The sequence below is a fragment of the Rhopalosiphum maidis genome, chromosome 1 (genome assembly GCF_003676215.2).
Source record: "Rhopalosiphum maidis isolate BTI-1 chromosome 1, ASM367621v3, whole genome shotgun sequence".
NCBI lineage: Eukaryota > Metazoa > Arthropoda > Insecta > Hemiptera > Aphididae > Rhopalosiphum > Rhopalosiphum maidis.
This window is the reverse complement of record NC_040877.1, coordinates 11271463-11292834: the sequence shown is the minus strand read 5'-3', so window position 1 is coordinate 11292834 and position 21372 is coordinate 11271463. Positions and strand designations below refer to the sequence as shown.

General features: G+C 24.6%; 1 protein-coding gene across 4 annotated transcripts in view; it reads left to right on the top strand.

The window, feature by feature from the left end:
• Nucleotides 1–14276, top strand: part of LOC113550889 (acetylcholine receptor subunit alpha-type acr-16-like) — a 186281-nt gene extending 172005 nt beyond the window's left edge. For all 4 annotated transcript variants that reach the window (XM_026952861.1, XM_026952853.1, XM_026952835.1 and 1 more), the window contains 3 exons: nucleotides 4233–4342; nucleotides 4725–4887; nucleotides 13559–14276. In XM_026952861.1, the coding sequence (XP_026808662.1) occupies nucleotides 4233–4342; nucleotides 4725–4887; nucleotides 13559–13866 (581 nt within the window). In that variant the 3' untranslated portion in view covers nucleotides 13867–14276. The remainder of the gene's footprint in view (nucleotides 1–4232; nucleotides 4343–4724; nucleotides 4888–13558) is intronic.
• Nucleotides 14277–21372: the final 7096 nt, after the last annotated feature.

Sequence of the window (21372 nt, the reverse complement as noted above, 5' to 3'; positions counted from 1 at the left end):
CATATATATACGTATACAAATATTAAAAATACTATAATATGACATGTTATAATTTAATATATTACAATGTTCTGTACAAAAGTTAATTTGACATTTATAATGCATATTAATTAATTTATGGTTTTTTCCATTATCTATTTATTTTATTAATTTATCTACAAAACAATATTTCAAAATATTTTTATTACTTGTAAGTAATTTATATAACGAAATATTCACATAATTTAAAGATATGTAAATCGACTTACAAGTTATGTGTGATGCTTTTCGTAAGAATTAGGTAAGTTTAAAAAAATTAAAACCTACCAATTTTAAAGAAAATACTAATCATTTAAAACATTATGATACAAGAACTTATTATTTCCTTAGAAATTTTAAATAAATACTGATTACCCTGTTTCCTTTATTCAGAATTTTTTTTTTTTTAATGTACAGTTGTACATTATCATCGATTACAAATTTAGCACATTCATGACAGTGGTCTACTGAATGGTGAAGTTCAAGTTTAAAAGATCTTTTATGTAATAGTCGGCCGATTAAATTCAGAGTTTTTTTTAAAAATTAAATTGCAATTTTCTTAGGAAAATAGTTAAATAATTCGATATTTTTAATTATTTTTTAGAAAACCCGTATAAATTAGAACACAAAAGCATCCATAAAGGTTATATTTCAAAACAAAAGTTCACTTATTCAGAAGTCAGAACTCAAAATATTTTACTAAAATATGGGTCAGTAAAGTATTCTACAGTTCTTCGTATAGGTACTTTCCATTAATTAAACACATGTTTTCTATAGACACTATTACACCATAATACAAGATATATTATACATATAAATACATGTTAATATACTCATTACCTATATACATTTTGGTTAAAGGTATTTCAAGTATGCCAACGCCACTTTAATGTAAATATATTAAACCTACTACATTAAGGGTAGGTATATAAGTACATAACAATAAGTTTAGCGTTTTCTATGTATAATCATGGAACCTGTGACTTTATCGCCAATTTATACGATGCTAACCAGTAGGTACTAAATACGTATTACATTTACAGTTGCACGAGGATTTATTATCATATTATATTCAAATGTTTAAAAATTCAATATATCTCATTTTGAAAATTATTAAACCTAAACGTCATAGTTAATATGTATGTTAATAGGTATATATAAATACCATAGTTATCAAATGAAAAATCAATAAATTATAAATTAACATAACTGTATTACTATAATAAATTATAGATAATAGGTGATTAGGTATAATTATTAAAATACCTATAATTAATATTAAAATATAATTACATAAATCTATAACAATTACTTAATAATCAAAAATATTATCAGGTATATATTTAAAGAAATTAAAATAATCACAATAAAGAATATTTTAATTTATATATATATCCAATTTAAAAAAAAAGTATGATTATTCAAACAAAAATATACTAACACGATTATTTATACTTTTAATACTATTATAACAAAAGTCTGATGGATTCATTGATCATCATTATTTATGAATTAAAATATTAAGATATTTTTATTATACTAGCAGTCGAAATCAAACAAATCGAAAATTTTTTAAATTGTATGTATATTATGCAAGACGGGTCATAGTCACAGCTATATTTTTAGTTTTAATTATTAGAATAAGAATAAAATAAATTACCTTTTTCATTGTGTAATATTTATTTTTATTATATATACTTTTGTCTGTCAATATATTTTCATATTTTAATCATTTTTTTTTTTTTTTTTTATAATCAAACAGATTGGCAAAGGGAAATTGGACCCTATAATAAAAAATTCCCTTGAAAATTATTATAGATGTAATTTCTATAACTTTCATAAATATTTGAATGATTTTTTTTTTCATAATGATTTTAGGCTTTTTGTCTGTGAAAAACTACAAGCTAATACGTGACTAGAGTTACCAGCTACGTTATAATATTATGGAATCTGGCACACATGTCACGCAGTTTTATCTTCACATAAAACCTTTAACTATAATATATATTATATACATGTAACGAATAAACCACCAAAGTGAATTTGGCTTAAGTTGATATCCATTATGTGACATAAACGCTATTACATTCCTCTATTTTCTATTGAATTTATACCTGTCGTTTTTCCTGCATAACACTAATAATTATTTATGTTTCACGTTTGGCTTCTCGTTTAATATAATTTAGAATTTTTATTATTTTGACGTCCTAGTCTAACACAGGCTGTATACAATAAAAGTTTTAACAAATTTAAAATTTAAATAATTCTTAAAATATATATTTAAATAAAAAATGTTTTAAATAATGTTTTAACATTTAAACCAGTTTCAACTGAAACATTAAATAATGATATTTTGTAGTTGATACATACTACCTCACTCCAAGTATCAACTGATCTGACGAGGAACTAATAATTGAGTATTAAAAAATACATATATTTATTTAATTAAACTTAATATAAATTGTTAGCTTAATATATAGTCATCGTAATGCAAAATGTAGTTAAATTATATTTTTATAATTTTATTTATAAATTTTAAATTTGTAAAATTCCGTACATTTTTTTCACTTGGTCGCTTTTTGCATGATAGCATCATAGCGACATAATCAACGTTATACAAAAAGTCTTTGAGTGAAAAAAATACACAAAAAATATAGAATTACAACAATTTAAAATTATAAAAATTCTCAGTTAACTACTTTTTGAATGTTGGTGACAATGTATTTACATATTTATGTTTTATTTTGTGTGTATTTGTTTTTAGAATTTTTTTTATTTAGTATCTTTATTTTTCTTATGCCATTATAGGTAGGTATGCAAGTAATATTTTGAATTTAATCATATAATTTGTATAATTCATATAAATTAGTAGAAATTAGGTAATAGAAATAATCGTTGATAATAAAGTATAATAAATGCTTACTTGGTTAATGTAATTATTTAAAAAATTTTTAAAGACATTTAGTGCATACCGAAATAAAATACGTATGTCTCTATAATAATGTATAATTTGTAAATCTTTTAAATACACCTAGAAAATAGTGTCATAAATATTATATTTTAACTGCATAGAGCCATAGATTATGAATAAAATCAATATCAATGTTTTTACAATATTCTTAATTTTTAAAAATGAAACATGTTTTAAAGTTATTTTAGTAACAATATGACAGCTTTATTTCAAAAAAATAAATAATAATGTATTTAGATGTTTGTTATAATATTAAAAAATATACAATTAATACAATATAAACATATATATATCAGTTGTATTAAAGTTGGGTACTATCTTTTTTTAAATATATTTTGTAAAATGTTTAAACTTATATTCTTTTGATCACTTAATAGAAGGCTAAATTATTATAATTTATAATATTATTATAACAGTTTTCAACTAAAATAATATCTAATACCTACCAAAAGTGATGATTGCCCATATCTTTAAACAATATGTTAATAGACTCCAAATATTATCAAATAAAAAAAGATGTCTTCGTCAAAATTGTTCATTATTTTTATTTTTTATTATTTATAAAAAAGGTAAGCAATTAAAATAAAACCAATTGTTTAATTTCGTATAAAATTAAAAAAATTAATTGAAAAAAAAAAACATTAAATTGACAAATATTTTTTCAACACTAAATAAATGTTAAGTCATACTTTGTAATGATTACAAATCGTTTATTATATTCATATTATAATATACATAATTGATTATATTCATTGCATTTACCATAATATTACTAATGAAATAAAAAACTTTATAGACTTTTATGAAATGCAAAATTGTATACATGTATGTTATATAGACGTAATATAGGACCTTTTCTAATTCAAATTATAACTATTTTAATACACATATGTATTGTTTTTTGATAAAGTACTAATACATATTTATAGAAATTGTTTTAAAATTAATATGATTAATCTTTATTTATAATAATTAGTTTTAGTTTCTTCATCTTATTGCGTGCATACACAAATAATAGATAAGCATGATTTCTTTTTCTTTAATTTTTTTTTCATCTTAACTACTATAATGCTTTATACATTTTTTTCTACAATTAATACAAAATTATACAAATTTGTCATTTAGAACATTAAAATTCTTTAGAGCACTGATGATTCATCTAAAACATATTTCGTTAAGGAATGATCTAGTCCTCAGTATAAATATTAAAAATTTAAAAACTAAATAATAAATTTTTCCATAGGTACTTACTTCAATTGCATCATGTTTATGGTGGCTTCGTCGGTAGTACTCACATTGGTGGTACTCAACTATCATCACCGAACAGCTGACATACATACAATGGGACCATGGGTAATTTGTGTGTCATATTCTTTGTTTTGTTAAATTTAATATTTAAAATACCAAAAAAAATAACTGACATTTATATAAACGCTAATGCATTTCATTAGTGAAATTTAAATTATATGAATTGTCTATATTTAAATATATTTATTATATATACATCTTATTCAATGCATGCGTAACATCGTGTTCAACAAATATTGTACAGCAGGAAATTTTTTACAATATTAAAAATTAATCAGTAATTTGTTGGTACATGTATATTAATTAAACAATATCTTAACCTAACCAATTATGTTGACATGTTGTATGCGATCACCATTCACCGATTTGAAGCACAGATTATTGTTATGGTTATAATATATTATAAATTTATATTATTTTATTTTAGGTTAAGTGTTTTTTCCTGCTATGGTTACCATGGATCTTGTGTATGCAAAGGCCAGGTAAAGACATATCGTTCAAAGCCATCAGAAGTAGATATACAGATCGAAGAGGCATAGAACTCCGAGAGCGATCGTCAAGAAGTTTATTAGCCAACGTTCTTGATATCGGTAAAGTAATTGTTGTATTTATACATTGTCGGATATTTTAAATTTAATTTCATAATTTATTAAATATTTACTAATACAACACGTGTTTCACATATAATTACATATATATGTATACAAATTTCAAATCAAACTAGTAATAATAATGTAATCGATGCCGAAACACTAAAAAAAAAAATCAAATTTTAAGTTGAAAGATAAATTCAAAACAATGTAAACTGTATGAATGTGTATGACAGTTATTATAGTACATACATTTATATGAATTGGTTATACACACGGTAAAATATTAAGTACAAATTAATTTTTTTTTTTAACTTAATTTTTATATTTTGCTTATTAATTTTTATATATTTTTATATAATAGCAATTACATAATAAATAAACGGGCGAGTAGGTACAAGTCTGAAGTTTGGTTTTACCATAGGATGAAAATATAATAATATTGTAGTTATTTATAATTACACACGCTGTCTTAATCACCTTCTGTAACAATAATATGGAGAAGAATCACGTTTAAAGCATCATAACCATGATAATACCTTCACATACGTACACATATTATCTATTTTAAAATTTATCATTTAGTTATTTTCGTTAACAAAACGCTCGAGCAAATAGAAGACACAAAAAAAAAAGTTAGCAAAAGATACACAGCGTCAATTAAAAATATAGTCAAGCGGCCGAGCCTATTGATAACTTTAAAATAAAAACTTAAATTACAATTTTAGATATATTTTTAGGTACCTGTACATTTAAATCAAATGAAAAAAGTAAAAGTTTCAATAAAAATCTTACACCATTATAATGCATTGGAAATAAGATAGACATATTTTTTGCGAAAGGAGCGTTTAAAATAAGTAGAAAGCTTTGTTCAATTTTGTTAGTTGCCTTTGGATGCTTTTAAAGCTTTTGAAATTATTTATGGTAAAATAAATTCAGCTTAAGTTCTAAAAAAATAATACATGCAATTTTATAATGCATATATTTTAGTTTTAAAAATCTTGTAAAACCTCTCTAAAAACTACACGAAAATGGTGATATTTTGCATTATGATACTGAAGAAAAATAAATAATAGCTGAAGACCAAAAACCGTAAATACCATTCTATAAGATTTAAAGATTTTTTCGCGAACATTTTAACAGCTTTATAAGTATTAAGACTTCTAATTTTACATGACTCTCCAGAGCGTGGACAATAAAACAATAAATTCACATTTAATAAGTGTAATACTTAAATAAATAATAATAAATAAATACATTGAAAAGACTCGTCTACTAATGCTTATACAATTATACATATATTGATCACTGTTGCTAGAGAGATATCTCAACATATGAAAATATGCTTTGTTGCTGTTACAACTATACAATTTACTTCAATACAACGGGTAGTAAAAACATTGTATTATATATTAAATCCTTAACTGACAACTGTGTAAATTAAAAACTATATGGATTTCAACTAAGAAATAGTTTGCAAATTTCCGTGTTTTTAAATTTTAACAAAATTTGAATATCTCAAACTTTCATAAATAAAAAATTGTGGCATTACATTCTTGTTTCTTGATATTTTTTAATTTCTATAAGTATAACTTATGTCTAACAGGATGTTTTTTCTTGTCCAGATCGTATATCTTAAATGTACACATGTACGAGCTTTAAATAAACTTAAAATATCTAACATATAATATAGGTACCAAATTTTATTTAAATTTTAAATTTTCAACTTTACAATTAACCTTGAGGTGTGAGAATTTAAATAGGTTGTTACTTATATATTAAATACAATAAATTGCTGTCATTTTATTCTGCTAGGATTTAAAAAATACTATAGTAAAATTAACTTAGAATACAATTGTACGTATACAAACATTACAAACTGATCCAGACAATCATTCAAAAAAAACACTAAATATAAATAAACTATTCTACAGTTTTATATAATACAATCACCCATTTAAAAACGTGATTTAGGTTGGCCACAAAAAGCAACACGAAATATTTCTTCCCGGTGACTTTAAATTAGTTCAGTGTTTTTAGAAGAAGATAGGGAATATAGAAATACACATATTATAATGTTTTTAATTTTTTTAGCCCTTTCAATTTGCGCGTGCATAGTAAAAATCAATTTTTTTTTAAAAAATAGCAACAGGTATATTTTCAATAACAGATTTGAATAAACCAATTTTTTTAAAGTCATTCTGACTTCTTAACTTCGGCTTTAAAACCAAAATCGATTGAATTACGAGTAAGATTAAATTTAAACAAATGTACACAATTTTATGATTTCTATTATGTAATTAAAAATAATGTAACACCAATACCTATTTAATAAATTGTATACAATTTAACCTAGCATTCTCCATAGCCATACTATAGGTAGGTATACCTTTGAGTATAAATAAATACTCAAAATCTCATGGAAATTTATAAAATTATGGGATAATCGTTAAAAATTCAATAATTTAAATTAAAACATTAGATCGTTGTCAATCGGTCAATTTAAGTTTTAGAGTCGAGATTAAGAGGTCAAAATACTTTAAAAACTAAACAACTTTTTTTTAACCATCTGAATTTTTCTGAGATATAGTAATAAAAATATTATCAACTATCATTACTACTATTTTACATAAAAATCGATATTTATAAATCGACATATTCCTATAGTATTTTAATTCACCTTTTTTAAAATTAAAAACACGGATTTCCATTAGTTATTTTCAGGAATGCAACAATTTAATGGAATTATAGGAATTATAATAGCGTTCCGTGTTAAAATCATCGCTCTGAACAGCGTGTGCTCGCCGTCAGATCCGAGCGCTGCGCCTAATACAATTTGACGTTGACACGGAATTCTGACAACGTACTAACTTCATGTCTCACGTTATTTGCGGCACGGTTGTGCGGTATTTGTAGTCGGAAAAATTTCACAAAGTCATATTATAATCGCGGTCCACGTCGTTTTCGATTAATTCGGAAACGTACGTATTTGGCACCTGTTGCATATATATATATATATATATATATACAGGACATATAAGTACCTAATATATATTATAGTCCACAGCCGGATTACAATAATTAAAACTTATAACACTATAATATTATATATAGTGGATAATACTCAGCAGCCTCCCAGTTCACCAACTATAATATTTACATATATTATTACGTTCACGACTTGCCAAATTTAATATCGCCGTTTGTAGTAGTAGTATAAATATTTGCACACATCTCGTGAGCCCACCGTGCACGCACACGTAGGTAGTACACTAGAATACTATATAAACTATATTATATTGTATTATATATAATATTACATTGACACGTGTCACGAGTTTGTTGCGGTCTTATTATATTACTTAGACCCCACCATGGGTACATATATATATTCGTATCTACCTTCGCGGTACCCCGTTTCGGCATTATAATATAATATACCTCGGTTTTCCACCGTCGTGCATTGTTTTTGACTTCAAATATTAAACATTTCGGTTTAGTCTACAACCTCACGCGAGCACGCCCGCTACCTATAATATAATACCGTGTAACTACACCGGGATCGTGGTTAAACGCGATCGCCGATAGAGGTCTTTTATTATTCCACGTTCTTAATAATTAATAACATCTCTATTTTATTTAAAGATTCCTACGCTGTACGTATACAGGTACGAGGTACAAGGTTAGATATTACTAATATAGCTTATTATATTAACCTGACCTAATTTGATACTTAGTCGTCCGATGACGTAGAACAATCATTTGGTAAATAATTAAGCCAGTGTTAAAACAATTAAATCTTCGTCAGTTTTGTTCAATATTTAGTAACAGATTTTCATAATATGTAATAAAAGTAGGCAAGTACTCGAAATTTGACCAAAGTGAAGTATTGAATAAAAATTCTTTCAAATTAAATTAGATACAAATATTTTATATTGGCAAATATAATTTTCCATTAAATTATAATAAATCAACTAGATCGTTATTAGTCTAGGTATACTTGTTCTCAAACAATAAAAATAATTATCGATTAACTTAAAACATTTTCATAAAAATTATCTACAAATGCAATAATTTAAGAAAAATTTATGTAATTTAATCTTTAAAAATATGTCTTACACTAATGCAAATAATCATAAGATGTATTCACGATCAATAACGATATTAACTTATCTCATCGAATTAATTAATAAACCCACTATACGGCACCTATGGCGAAATCCGGGAGTAAAGAATTAAGTTCTTTAAACTTAAAGTCCTTCAAAAAAATTATACAAAAATCTAGTTACAAATACTAAACATTAATTATGAATTTCATATGAAATAATTGTTATTTTAAACATATAAATATTTTTTACAAATTAAAAAACCTTTTACATTTCCTAGAATAATTAATAGGTTTACCTACTAATAAAATGATAAACGACAGCAAAATATTGTTTGTTAATAGTAACCCTAATTTTACTTTGAGTGATTTTAACTTTATCATGAATGGTTAAGTTTATACTACTTCGTTTAAGCTTTTATCACTATCGTGAACAATTTCGGTCAGCTCAGTCACCTGTGAATAGTTATTTTCGGCTATGAGAGAAAAATCAATAACTGACTCCAAGACACCTTGTGACTCAGGAAATCAGTCTGGATAAGTTAACAGATTTTTTTTATATACTCGTATTTTCAAAATTAAATTTTCTTTTTTATTATAATTATATTATTTTATTTTTAAGTTATCAAGCAAATTATCAAATGTAAATATTGCATTAAATACATTTATATTTTCTAGTAGATACTTACTATTATAATTTCTGTGATAAATGATGACACTGCAGAACTGTTTTATTTAATTCCTCGACAGCTAGGTCTTTGTGTGCCAATCTAATCTAAATTTGTACAGCTCCTCAAATTAAAGCAGAAATTGCGCCTATGTACGACACTATGCTCACTGGCAGAATTTCTGTATGATTTTTTTATCGATCAATTAAATTAAAATTGCTAAAAACCTCTGAACCATTGAAAAAGTATTACATTAAGTATTTTAAGATTTTTATCGTGAAAAGATTATAACAGTAAATTTATTATACGGACTACAGAAATCAATGGTTCGTCTTAAAGGCGATTTCAAACGAAATTTCATCAATTCCATCATGTTGATAAGTAGTAGGCTATGGTGTAGTATATGTATTTGATTAGAAAATTGCGTGTCTATTGTATATTTCACTTGGAATCATCATGTTTATTGAATATAACAGCGAGTAGATTACGTTGCGCCTAAATAGAAAAACCTCGATTGCGCTTATTAAAATTAAATATATCATTAAAATACTTGTTTGCGCCGGATAATATCGAAAATCAATAGATTTAGCAACAATGCAGGCAATTTAAATTTGACATCAATCGTGGAAATATAAACTATAATCATGTATAACTTATTATTACCTCGATACGGCGATACTGAAATAAGTAATTTTCTCAAACGCTAAATAATCAGTCGTTGTACTATAGATACGTACTTATAATTTATAAATAGAATCTAAACTAGCCTTGTAAAAACATATTACATGTAAAGAAATATTATACAAAATTTTGTTTAAGCTTATGAATTTTAAACATTTTATCATACAAAGACGAATCGTTAATGGTTATAGTTAAATAATGGTTAATGATATATATATACAATAATATTATACCTAATCTTTACATGTACTACAACGTACAGACAGTAATGATCGAGAATCAAATTTTTGACCTAATCAGATAATAATACAGAAAAACAGTGAAGTCTAATTTTTAACCAGACGAGAATAATTATAATACATTTTATTCTGTCAATTCGAAGTATGAATAACATAGGCCGAGACATTTAAGTTTGTTGACAAATTTATTGACTTGCAATTTTACTGGGTGCCAATAAGTATTTTAATAATATTTAATTTCATTGAGCGCAATTGAGGTTTTTCTTTATATTCGCGAACACGCCCTCTCCTTCCATTACAGCAGATGTATATTTATGTGGTCGGCTGAAAGACCCCAACCCTCCGGGAGTTTACCAATTGCGCCTAAAATGACTTTTTCATAGACCAATTGCGCTCGGTCATTTTCAGGGTTGATAACCCAATTGCGCTCGGTTTTTTATGGGTCGATAGACCAATTGAGCTTGGATTTTTATCGATCAATAGACCAATAAATTGAGCTCGGGTCATTTTCGGGATTGATAGACCAATTCCCAATTAATAATGCTCTTAATAACAGCCTAATAATATTAATTTTATTTAATAGCACTTAACGTAATTTGTATATATAAATAATAATATAATTATAATTAAATAAATCACTCACTACTTAAATTAAAAGTTGTATTTTTTTATATACAATTTATGTTTTACTATATTAACAAAAAAATGATTTTAAAAATTCATTGCTAGTCATTTTTCTGAATTTCTTGTTTAGTACTGTTTATTGTAATAAAAGTACTTGAATGTGTTTCTTTAATTGCTTTTAGAAAGTTAATCATATTTGGATGGGAAAAATAAAAATTTGATGAAAATGAAGCGTGAAAACTTGCACATGCATTGGTTATACGCTCAAAGCTTATTAAATTAGATGTCCACGGTATCAGAGAAAATGTAGAATTCTATGAAATATATTTTTCAACGACATATTTAGTGAATTAAGATATATTTGAATTCGTTGGCTGAATTTTTATTATTTATTCTATAAGCACATCCTTCACTTTTTCGTGTGGAAAAAGTGAGAAACTAAAAATGAAATGTAACCATTTTCCTATTTCGGAATCTGAGTTTTATATTCAGTTTGTATTTCAAGACTTTTAATATTTCTCCACCAACCTTGTGATAAATGAAACCTAAAACCTACCAGAATTATTGAAGGCCAAACTTGTTTAACTGCAAAATGAATTGCTTGTTCAAAATCAATCACGACTGTTTTTGGATTAAAATAAAGGTCAAAAGTTGCACAATTACTAGTCAAAACATTAAATTTAAATTCATTGAGAATTAATAAAGGTTTGCCTTTTTTACTTAAAACTTGTTGTAAACGGTTCATACTGTAACGTCAAACACTTGAACTAGTCAAACTAATACTAAACAGCTAATAGGTAACCTACACTTTTTGATTATTAAATTTCTGTTAAAATACAAGGTGAACTAAAAATAAATGACAATAACGTACATTTGTATACATAAAATTATCGATGGTATCTTCATTGTGTTACCCTTTATAAATAATAATGTATGGAACATACCACTTAATCGGATAGTAGATAACGATCGTAACGATAGTATAGAAGTCGATGGGTCGTAACGATAATAAAAACTCGTTATCATTTATAAGTTAAATTCAAAATTAAGTTCCTTAGTTAAAATTAATAAAATAAAATATTATATTTGATAAAATTATAGAGTATTGACTGCAAATCAAAAATATATTTTAGAATATTTTAGTCATGTGTACAATAAAATAAATAATAGTTTTACTAACATATTATTACACAAGATACATAAAAACCTTTGGTACGTCAAAAATTATGATTTTTAGAATTGTTTTTCTAAATTTAAATCTCTGGATACAAAAAAAATGAAATACAATAGGTTTTAAATGAATAAACAACTATTATCTCCTAACATGTCACACTGTTTTTATAAATGATCAACATAACCAAACTCCATTATATAATGCCGAATATTACAAAAATAATATTTTACTTAATTTTAGGTTAGCATTTTTACTTGTTAAAATGGTGTTTTTTATTTTTTGTTATAATCATTATAAGTTAATAGAAAAATCAAAATTCTTTAATATCGAAAGTTTCAACATTTAATAAAGAAATCTTTTGTACTTAATGTTCAGCCATTACGTATAACTAATACCTATATACCTATATGATTTTTATTTTTTTATACACTTTTTTTATTTCTCAAATTTCTTAAATTTGTTCGGGTATTTTTTATTCTTGTGGAATACAAAATCCATTCACCTCCTTTGAATACGACTCTGTATTAGGATATACTACATTTATTTTAAGTACTATTATATTATGACATCATGATTATATGATTTAGCTATATAAATTTGAAGTCTTTATTTTAAATCCTCAATCTATAGAATTTTCAATAATCTGTGTGTGCTTTTTACAAAGTTAAATACAGATATTAGCATTAAAAAAAGATCAACATTTTTTATCAAGATTCAAAAAAGATTCTATATTTAAATTGAATGTGAATCTTACTTAATTCTACTAAGTTTTCAGTAGGTAGATACTCTTAAATTAAGTGTTTACAAACAGCTGATAAATAATAAATAAACACGTAGGTACTAGGTATAGTATTGTTAATGATTCTAATGAAATCCTAAAAGAGGAAGCTATTGACTGTGGTTCTTTAGAATTTGTTTTTCAAACTGCAATGATTTATATTTTATATATTTATAGCATTCTAATATATAAAAACTATTTTTGGTATATGGTTTTACTTTTTACTGTACTCTTCGTATAATACTATAATATAATGCAGGAATACCAAAATGGCATTTGCTAATTAGGCTGATAAATAATTATTGTCCATTGCACGGATTAGACAATCTCTCGCGAATTTTTATCATTATTTATATAATTGTATCGTTTATTTATAATACTTAGTTAGTTTCAATTACACAGATGATGATTTTCGAGCAAGTGTCCTATCACACCGTGTATACAACAATGGAGCTGCCAGTTCTTCATCGCCGGCGTCTGAGTCAAGAAGCGTTTGCAACTACTCGGCCAGGGAATTGCAACTAATATTACAAGAAGTGCGGTACATCACTGATCACATGCGAAAGCAACAGGATGACCAAGAAGTAATCAACGACTGGAAATACGCGGCGATGGTAGTAGACAGGTTCTGTTTGATAGTGTTCACTTTTTTCACATTAGTCGCTACTGTTGCCGTAATGTATTCAGCGCCTCACATAATTGTTGAGTGACTTAGACATTGTGTTCACTTCTTGGATATCCATATGGTAGTCTTGATTTTGTTAAATATTTATTTCAGAAAGTATGAGTTGTTTTGAAATATAATATTAAATGTTTTTTTTTATAATACCATAAAAAAATCGACGAAGAGCTTAGAAAAAAAATTCTATGATACACAACGCATTTACAGGGTGTTAAAAAGATCACGGGCCAAGAATGAGTCCTTCTAAATAATTTAATTACGTGTTTTAATTTTAATCATCCAAAATACACCCTGTTTTTATTTTTAATATTATTTAGATTGTTTTTTGCGTACAATAACTTTAAACGGAATAGTTATGAAAAAAAAAAATTATTTAACAATTTAATCAAAATGTTTATTATTCTTTTCATTATTATTTGGTACTGTAAAAATTATCATTACTGCCCATAATAATTTTTAAGTTATATAACTTAAATATAATTTTAAATCATGATTATTTTGAATATCTACAGTTATTATTATTATAAATAATTGTCGTATAATATTTTACATTATGCGAAGGTTCAAATATTACAAATGTTATATTAGGTCCTTCAACAAATATATTTGCCTAGATAAACTCTTCTATACATTTTATAAGTTTTTATTGTGAATTATTTTTAACACTCGCAATTCTTACATTTAAAAATCCGTAACGTTATATTATTTTTAGAAAATTGTTTGATACTAATGGTTGGTGAATATTGACAGACGATATACGATCTCGAGTAATTTTAAAATACCCAACAAGTTATAATATATACTAAACTAACCATTAATTTTATTTTAGATATTAAGTAGGTTTAAAAAATTAGCCTGTGTCTTTATGTAGTATATACCTATTATATAATATAACCTTCACAACTATACTTATCTAAATCCAAAGTAGAATGTCTTAAGATATGTTATTATGTTAATCATGTGAATTTGTCTATCCGACATTATTTTCTCCTCAGTAAAAACAATATCAAGAATATTGTTTTATTTCACATTGATCCAATTAATATTATTAATGATTATTTTGAATATAAGTAAGTTAAGTTAGTCTTTTTAATTCTAAACCAGCCAAAATAATAAAGTATCTTAAAATATAAACTAGGTGATAAGTGTAATAAGCAGAAACCTATTATTTTGTATACTCAAATATATTCTGTGAAAAATATGCAAATAAAAAAAAAAGATAATAATGACTACCTATCCGTTGAAAGTAGTAAAAAATAAAAACATTTTGATAATTATTTTAAGGGAAATTACACCAAGTCGTTAGCTCCTTAATATAGGCAATGTTTAGAGGGGCCATTAAAGGATCGTAAATCGAAATATATTATATTAAACCCAAATTATTGATACTACGTCATGTTACATCAGCTTAGGATTTTTTTTTAAATACGTATGATTCTCAAAATTGTTACATCATAAAACCACTACGTTTTGTAGTATTTGGTTGATAAGGTAGTCTGGTGGTAAATTTACATTTGTTTAATACATAATATTTAAAAAACATATTTTTAAGTATAATGTTTTATGGGAAAGAAAAATTTTGTTGTTTCAATGTTTAGTGAAAACTTTCAAGCTTTAATTAACATAGAAAAAAAAAATTTTAATAATATTTATTTAATTTTTATAATAATAGTTTTTTTAAGTGTTATAATTTTATTATAAATAATCAATAATATTATTTACCTACCAGCTATATCGTCAATGAGCTTGTTTAAAAATTATATAGTATATTTTGTCGTTACCACAATCATTTAAGTTTATATTATTTACTAAGAATTTTAACCCTATCAGGTCTTAAATTTTTATATTCATTGATTATAATATACATTAATAATGAATGTAAAAATGTAGAATTTACTTCTAATGTATTTCTATAGGAATTGAAATGGACACACTTAATGGTATCGCTAAATTATTGAGTATTGTAAAAAGTAAGTTTATAAACATAAATAAATATTGATTATTATCTTTATTGAATTGGGATTTACTGGATAAAAATGTGTTCAATTTTTTTTTTTTATATATATATATAAAATATACGTGCCATTTGTCACCAAATGTTTTGCTGTTAAATAAATACTACCTAGGCATTTATAATTACTTTTTAATAGAATTCAAAAACTAATAAAACCCCTTACTATAAAATAATTTACATAAAACTTATCAGTTATGATTAATTAAACATTAAAATAATGTTTCATTCAATTTGTATTTACACTGTGATACACTTTAAATTAAATTAAAACAATAATATATATTAAATGTCATTAACTATACTAATTTGATTAAAACGTATAACAGGATATTTTTTTTTTTTTTTACTGAATACTTGATTACACTTCAAATACAAACCTCGTTATTAAAAAAATATATCTTTAATTATTTTAAAGGTAAATACTAAATATATAACTACCATAGTAATAATATAATTTTTGTTCTTAAATATTATTTATGATTTCGTTTGTTTTTGTTAATAATATTTTTAGCCAGACTTATCTGACCTTATAGATACTAATAAGCTTCAATTATGTCAAAATATTAGTTATTGTAAGTTGAACGTCAGACAAGTTATAATAATTTCAATTGCAATATAAGTTTATAACTAAACACAGAATTAAATTTCCTCAGAGCAACTGGACAAAAGCCATAGGTATTAGAATTATGTGGTTTTATTTATCAACACCATCGATTTTCGGCATAGATAGTAAATACTCTCTAAAAGTTCAAAAAGTTCGTATTGAATTTTAAATAATTTATAAATTAGCCACATTTCAGTTTATAGAATTTCAAGATATTTTAAACTTAAGTTTAAAATATAAAAATATTGCTTTGCTAGTTTCAAATTTGTTTTTATTATTGAAATCATTTTGATAAATCAGCATAATTGCTCAATATATTTATAATCCTATTGATGACTTTATCAATGAGCTACGAATAATTGTTTTTATTTTATTTCATAAATAAAATTAAAAATCCTTTTAAACATAGAAATGTATTGACAAATGAATCGTCAATTATTATTTATTATTTTTAAAAGAACCGAAATAATTATAATAGTTTTTCCTAAACTATAAATAAAGTAAAGAGGTTAAAACAAATCAATGATAATTACTCGTACAGCACAAGTACATTAATTATTTTCTGTTTTTCTTTTATCAAAACAACTATCATCAATTTTTTTTAATCAAATTGTATTAAGAATTGACATACAATCATTTGAAATAACATATTGAAACATAAATTACAATAATATTTCATAAAGTAATTTGACTTGGAGTTAGAATTTTTTCTCTTAAAAAGTTAAAACTATTTAAATTAGGTTTATAAAGTTAAAACTGTATTGAGAATAACTAATTATGAGAATATTAATTTTAAATACTTGTGTAACTGTTTTTTTAGATAATTTGTTATCAACAAAAAAATTAAATTTCACATTTTATACTATTACCAATCGATTTTAGTACTAATGGCATTCAAATATAATGAGTAATAATTAATAACAAACAATAACGTATTTCTCAATTATGTTAAAATATGAATCATTACAAAACACCAAGTAAAATTGTACCCCCAATTTTCTATATCAAAACTATGCATAAAAGTAAATTATATTGTTTTTACACATAATTATTATTATTATTATTATTTTTGTCCATTTTAGATAAATAAAAAAAATATTATTGTACTAAAGTACTAAATCTATAGTATTTACTGTAAAATAATATTTGATTCGTAAGCCATAAAATATCCAATAACAATATTTAAATCGGTCCTTAAAGGTTCGTCTCAAAGGAGTACAAAAGTTCAAAATGTCAAAATAATCCGTTTGACCATCAGTTATAAATACTAAACCATGAATTAGTACAAACACTTTAATATATTTTTTAAAATTTACCTATCCAAAAACAAAATCCTTTAAAAACACCATTTAGAATAATACATTAATATATAACTAAAAAACAGTGTAAAAGTTCCATGCTTAACGGCAAAAATTTCGGCTCTAAGTAAAATGTGTATCTAAGTGATTAATGTTAATATTCATACTTAAAATTGATTTAATAAAAATCAATTATTTGTAGATACTTATATTAAGTATATGTGCAAAAATAATTTTAGTATCTGACAAATTACTAGTGATTTTCAGTAAAATAGTATTACATTAGGTTAAGGAAATAAAAAATCCTTAAAAATATGACTTAGAAATAATTTAAAAAAATTAATGATACTAAATTATTGATTAATTAGATTGTGACTTCAATAATCGTAGGTTAAAATTTATAAACTAAGTACTTAATTATTTTAGAAAACCTAGCGAATTGGTTTGAGATAACTGTTCTTTGTTTAAATTTGTTGCTCATAAAACATGGAAAACAACACCGTATTAGGTGTGTAAAATAAAAACAAAATATTTAATAACAACTGTGTACAAAGAATAATTAAGAAGTAAATCGTTAAACATGTTTTTATATATATTTAAAAAAAATGATGTGTATAAATAAAAAATGATAATTTTAAACAATAATATTTATATATCTAAAGCCTCAAAAAGAGGTTGTTATTTCTTGAGTATGTTTTTTTATTTATATTGTATGTATTAAAATAATAATATTGTATACTATTATTATGTAACATGACTATAACCAGTTAAAATACATTATGACATGTAGACAATGTTACAAAGTTTTACATTTATTTATTTCTGTACGTACCTAACCTAAGTCCATTATATGCCGACTAACGGTTCCTATTAGGTTAAATTTCACCGAATTATAGAATTCTCTGCTAAATGAGTATTCTTCATCTCCACATAAAACAACCGTCTAAATATCTCGAATTTATTATCATTTATCATAATTAACTTTAATACGACAAGACGTGTACAAAAAGATGATAATATTTTTAGCTTAAGTTTCGGATTATTTAAAGTTGTGCCTAGTCATGGGCTCATGGCGTGACGGTTATCTCCTTATAATTACTAATAAGTACCTACAACGATTTAATTTTTAAAATACATCAATAAATCAACAGCAACCTAGCAATTTTAGTTATTTATGTCGATCGTAAGCATATGTCAACGTAACTATAAATACTATTAAGACCCGGTAGTGAAAAAGTCATCTTCATAGTGCAGTAAATTTTATCGGAATAAAGATAAAAATAGATATGCCGAAAGTTGCCGATAAAGATGAATATATTTTAATCGAGATAAATATCAAATGAGTTTAATTTTAATTATGGCTAATGACGACGTAAAAAAAAAAAGTGTGCACCTGCCTAAAATAATCAAATGCTTCAATCATGGGCAGATGGGCCAATTTTGGCCAACTGGAAAATTGTATGGTCACATCGAAAATCGGACCTCAATATGCATACCTATTCAACCATAAAATGATGAAAAAGGGCTCCATTGTCCGTGATACGTGTAAATATTGTAAACACGGACGAGAGGCCATCTGCGAAATCTATAGGTTTCCAAGTATGACTATATGGCCTGATTTGCAGTAACTGAAATATCTCCTAACCGTCAGGTTTTTCTTAAAAATAAAATGAATATTGCCAAAAATTGTACAAAAACATTGTTTGCCAAAAATACCCAGCGTATTTATTGTATTAAAATAATATATTCCAGCCTACTTTCAAAATCATAATCATTTATTCTAGTCGTCGGCCCATACTAATCGGCTTCGAATAAGTATATTATAATTTATATTATATACGGGTACTAGCTAATCCTTTACGGAGTTGCTCGTGATAAAGTATTTGACCTTCTTATACTCCATTAAACTGCGCTATTTTTAACACAGTTGTTTGTGATGTACTGATCAAATATAAAATACAGATCTATAGTGTATGTAACCAACAATGTCGACCCAATGCAAACAAACAAATATTAATTTTTATGTACCGAAATCCACTTAAAATGCAAAATATAAAAATTGGACTTAAACTGCACATCCTCTGGTGTAGAATTACCTATGTACATTTCAGAATCATAACTTGGCTGTAGATTACATAAACACGCGCATATAAAAATTTCCTTTTATTAATTTAGTATTTATATTTATTAACATGGCAATTATAATCTCTATTATTTTTAATTGTTTTGTTACTCAAGGTAAGTACCTCTATATTTGGTTATTTTTAAGTTGTTTTAAATTTAAATTTTTTTATTTTTATATTTATTTATTAATTTATATTTAAGGAAAATTTATAACTCAAAAAAACAAAAATAATTTCTAAGGATACATCGGACTCGACGCATTCCCTATCGGATCCTCGCCGATTTAACCCATGAATATTGCCTGAACTAATGAAATTGCTTAGTTTCAGAGTTTCACATTTAACATTAATCAATACATTATCATTTATCAAGCAAGTATAAGAGAGTTGTAAGCAGGCTATTTAAAAAAAAAAAATAATTAAAAAAATGATAGACATTTTGTAAAATATTTTAAAACCTATTTCTTACAATTTACAAAGTAATAATAATGTATTCACTCAAAAAAAAAATGTAAACAATTCATTATTTAAATGTTAGTATTTTAAATGACATAAGTTACGTATATTATTTATCTGAATAGGTACTTTTATATCTTTTGTTGATCTTGTTATCTTAGAAACTGAAGTAACATCAACATTAATGATAATAAATCATCGAGATGCGTAGAAGTTTAGCGAGCCGGAGTCTCGAGAGACATTGTATGTACATGAGTATTATTTACGCGTAGTTGTAAACTTCTAAATGCATACGACCATACTTAAGTAACTTCTCTCGTATTATAATATTATAATACTCGAAAAAAGATATATTGAACACTAGATTGCGCGAGTTTTATCTGAACATCACATTACCTATGTTTGTCATTATCAGTTTGGTCTGCAGTCTTTTAATAAAAAATATTTCCTAACAATTTTAAAAACCATTGTTTTACAATTTATATATTAGCATTCGCTTTGCATTCATACGTAAATAGAAACAAAGTCGAGATTTTGATAAATCATAAATATAACTGGCAGTTACTGTTAAAATCCATTATTGTTATTTCAATTTTGAATATAAACTTATTATAAGTGTATAAGTACCTAACTGAATGTAATAATCTCGCCTTATAGCAGTATTTATATAGGCGACTTATATCGCATATACCGTACTCTAAATTATCAAATAATGGTTTGGTATTATTTTATTGTCAAAATTACAATGAAACAAATTGGAAATAAGTAAAAATGAAAATAAAAATTAGTCAAAATGTATTTAATTTGTTATATTTATATAAAATTAGAATTTTTTATTTTTTATAATATGCCTGTTGCCTATATTAGCATAATATGATTATTGTCTTGGATCAAAAACCAACTCATAGTACCTATCACTATATCAGTTATCTACTGACATAAAATACACAAGGAAACATCATACCAATAAAGAATAATAAATTACAATACACCGTATATTTATATTCGTACATTTGATATCTGATAAATGTCTGCACTT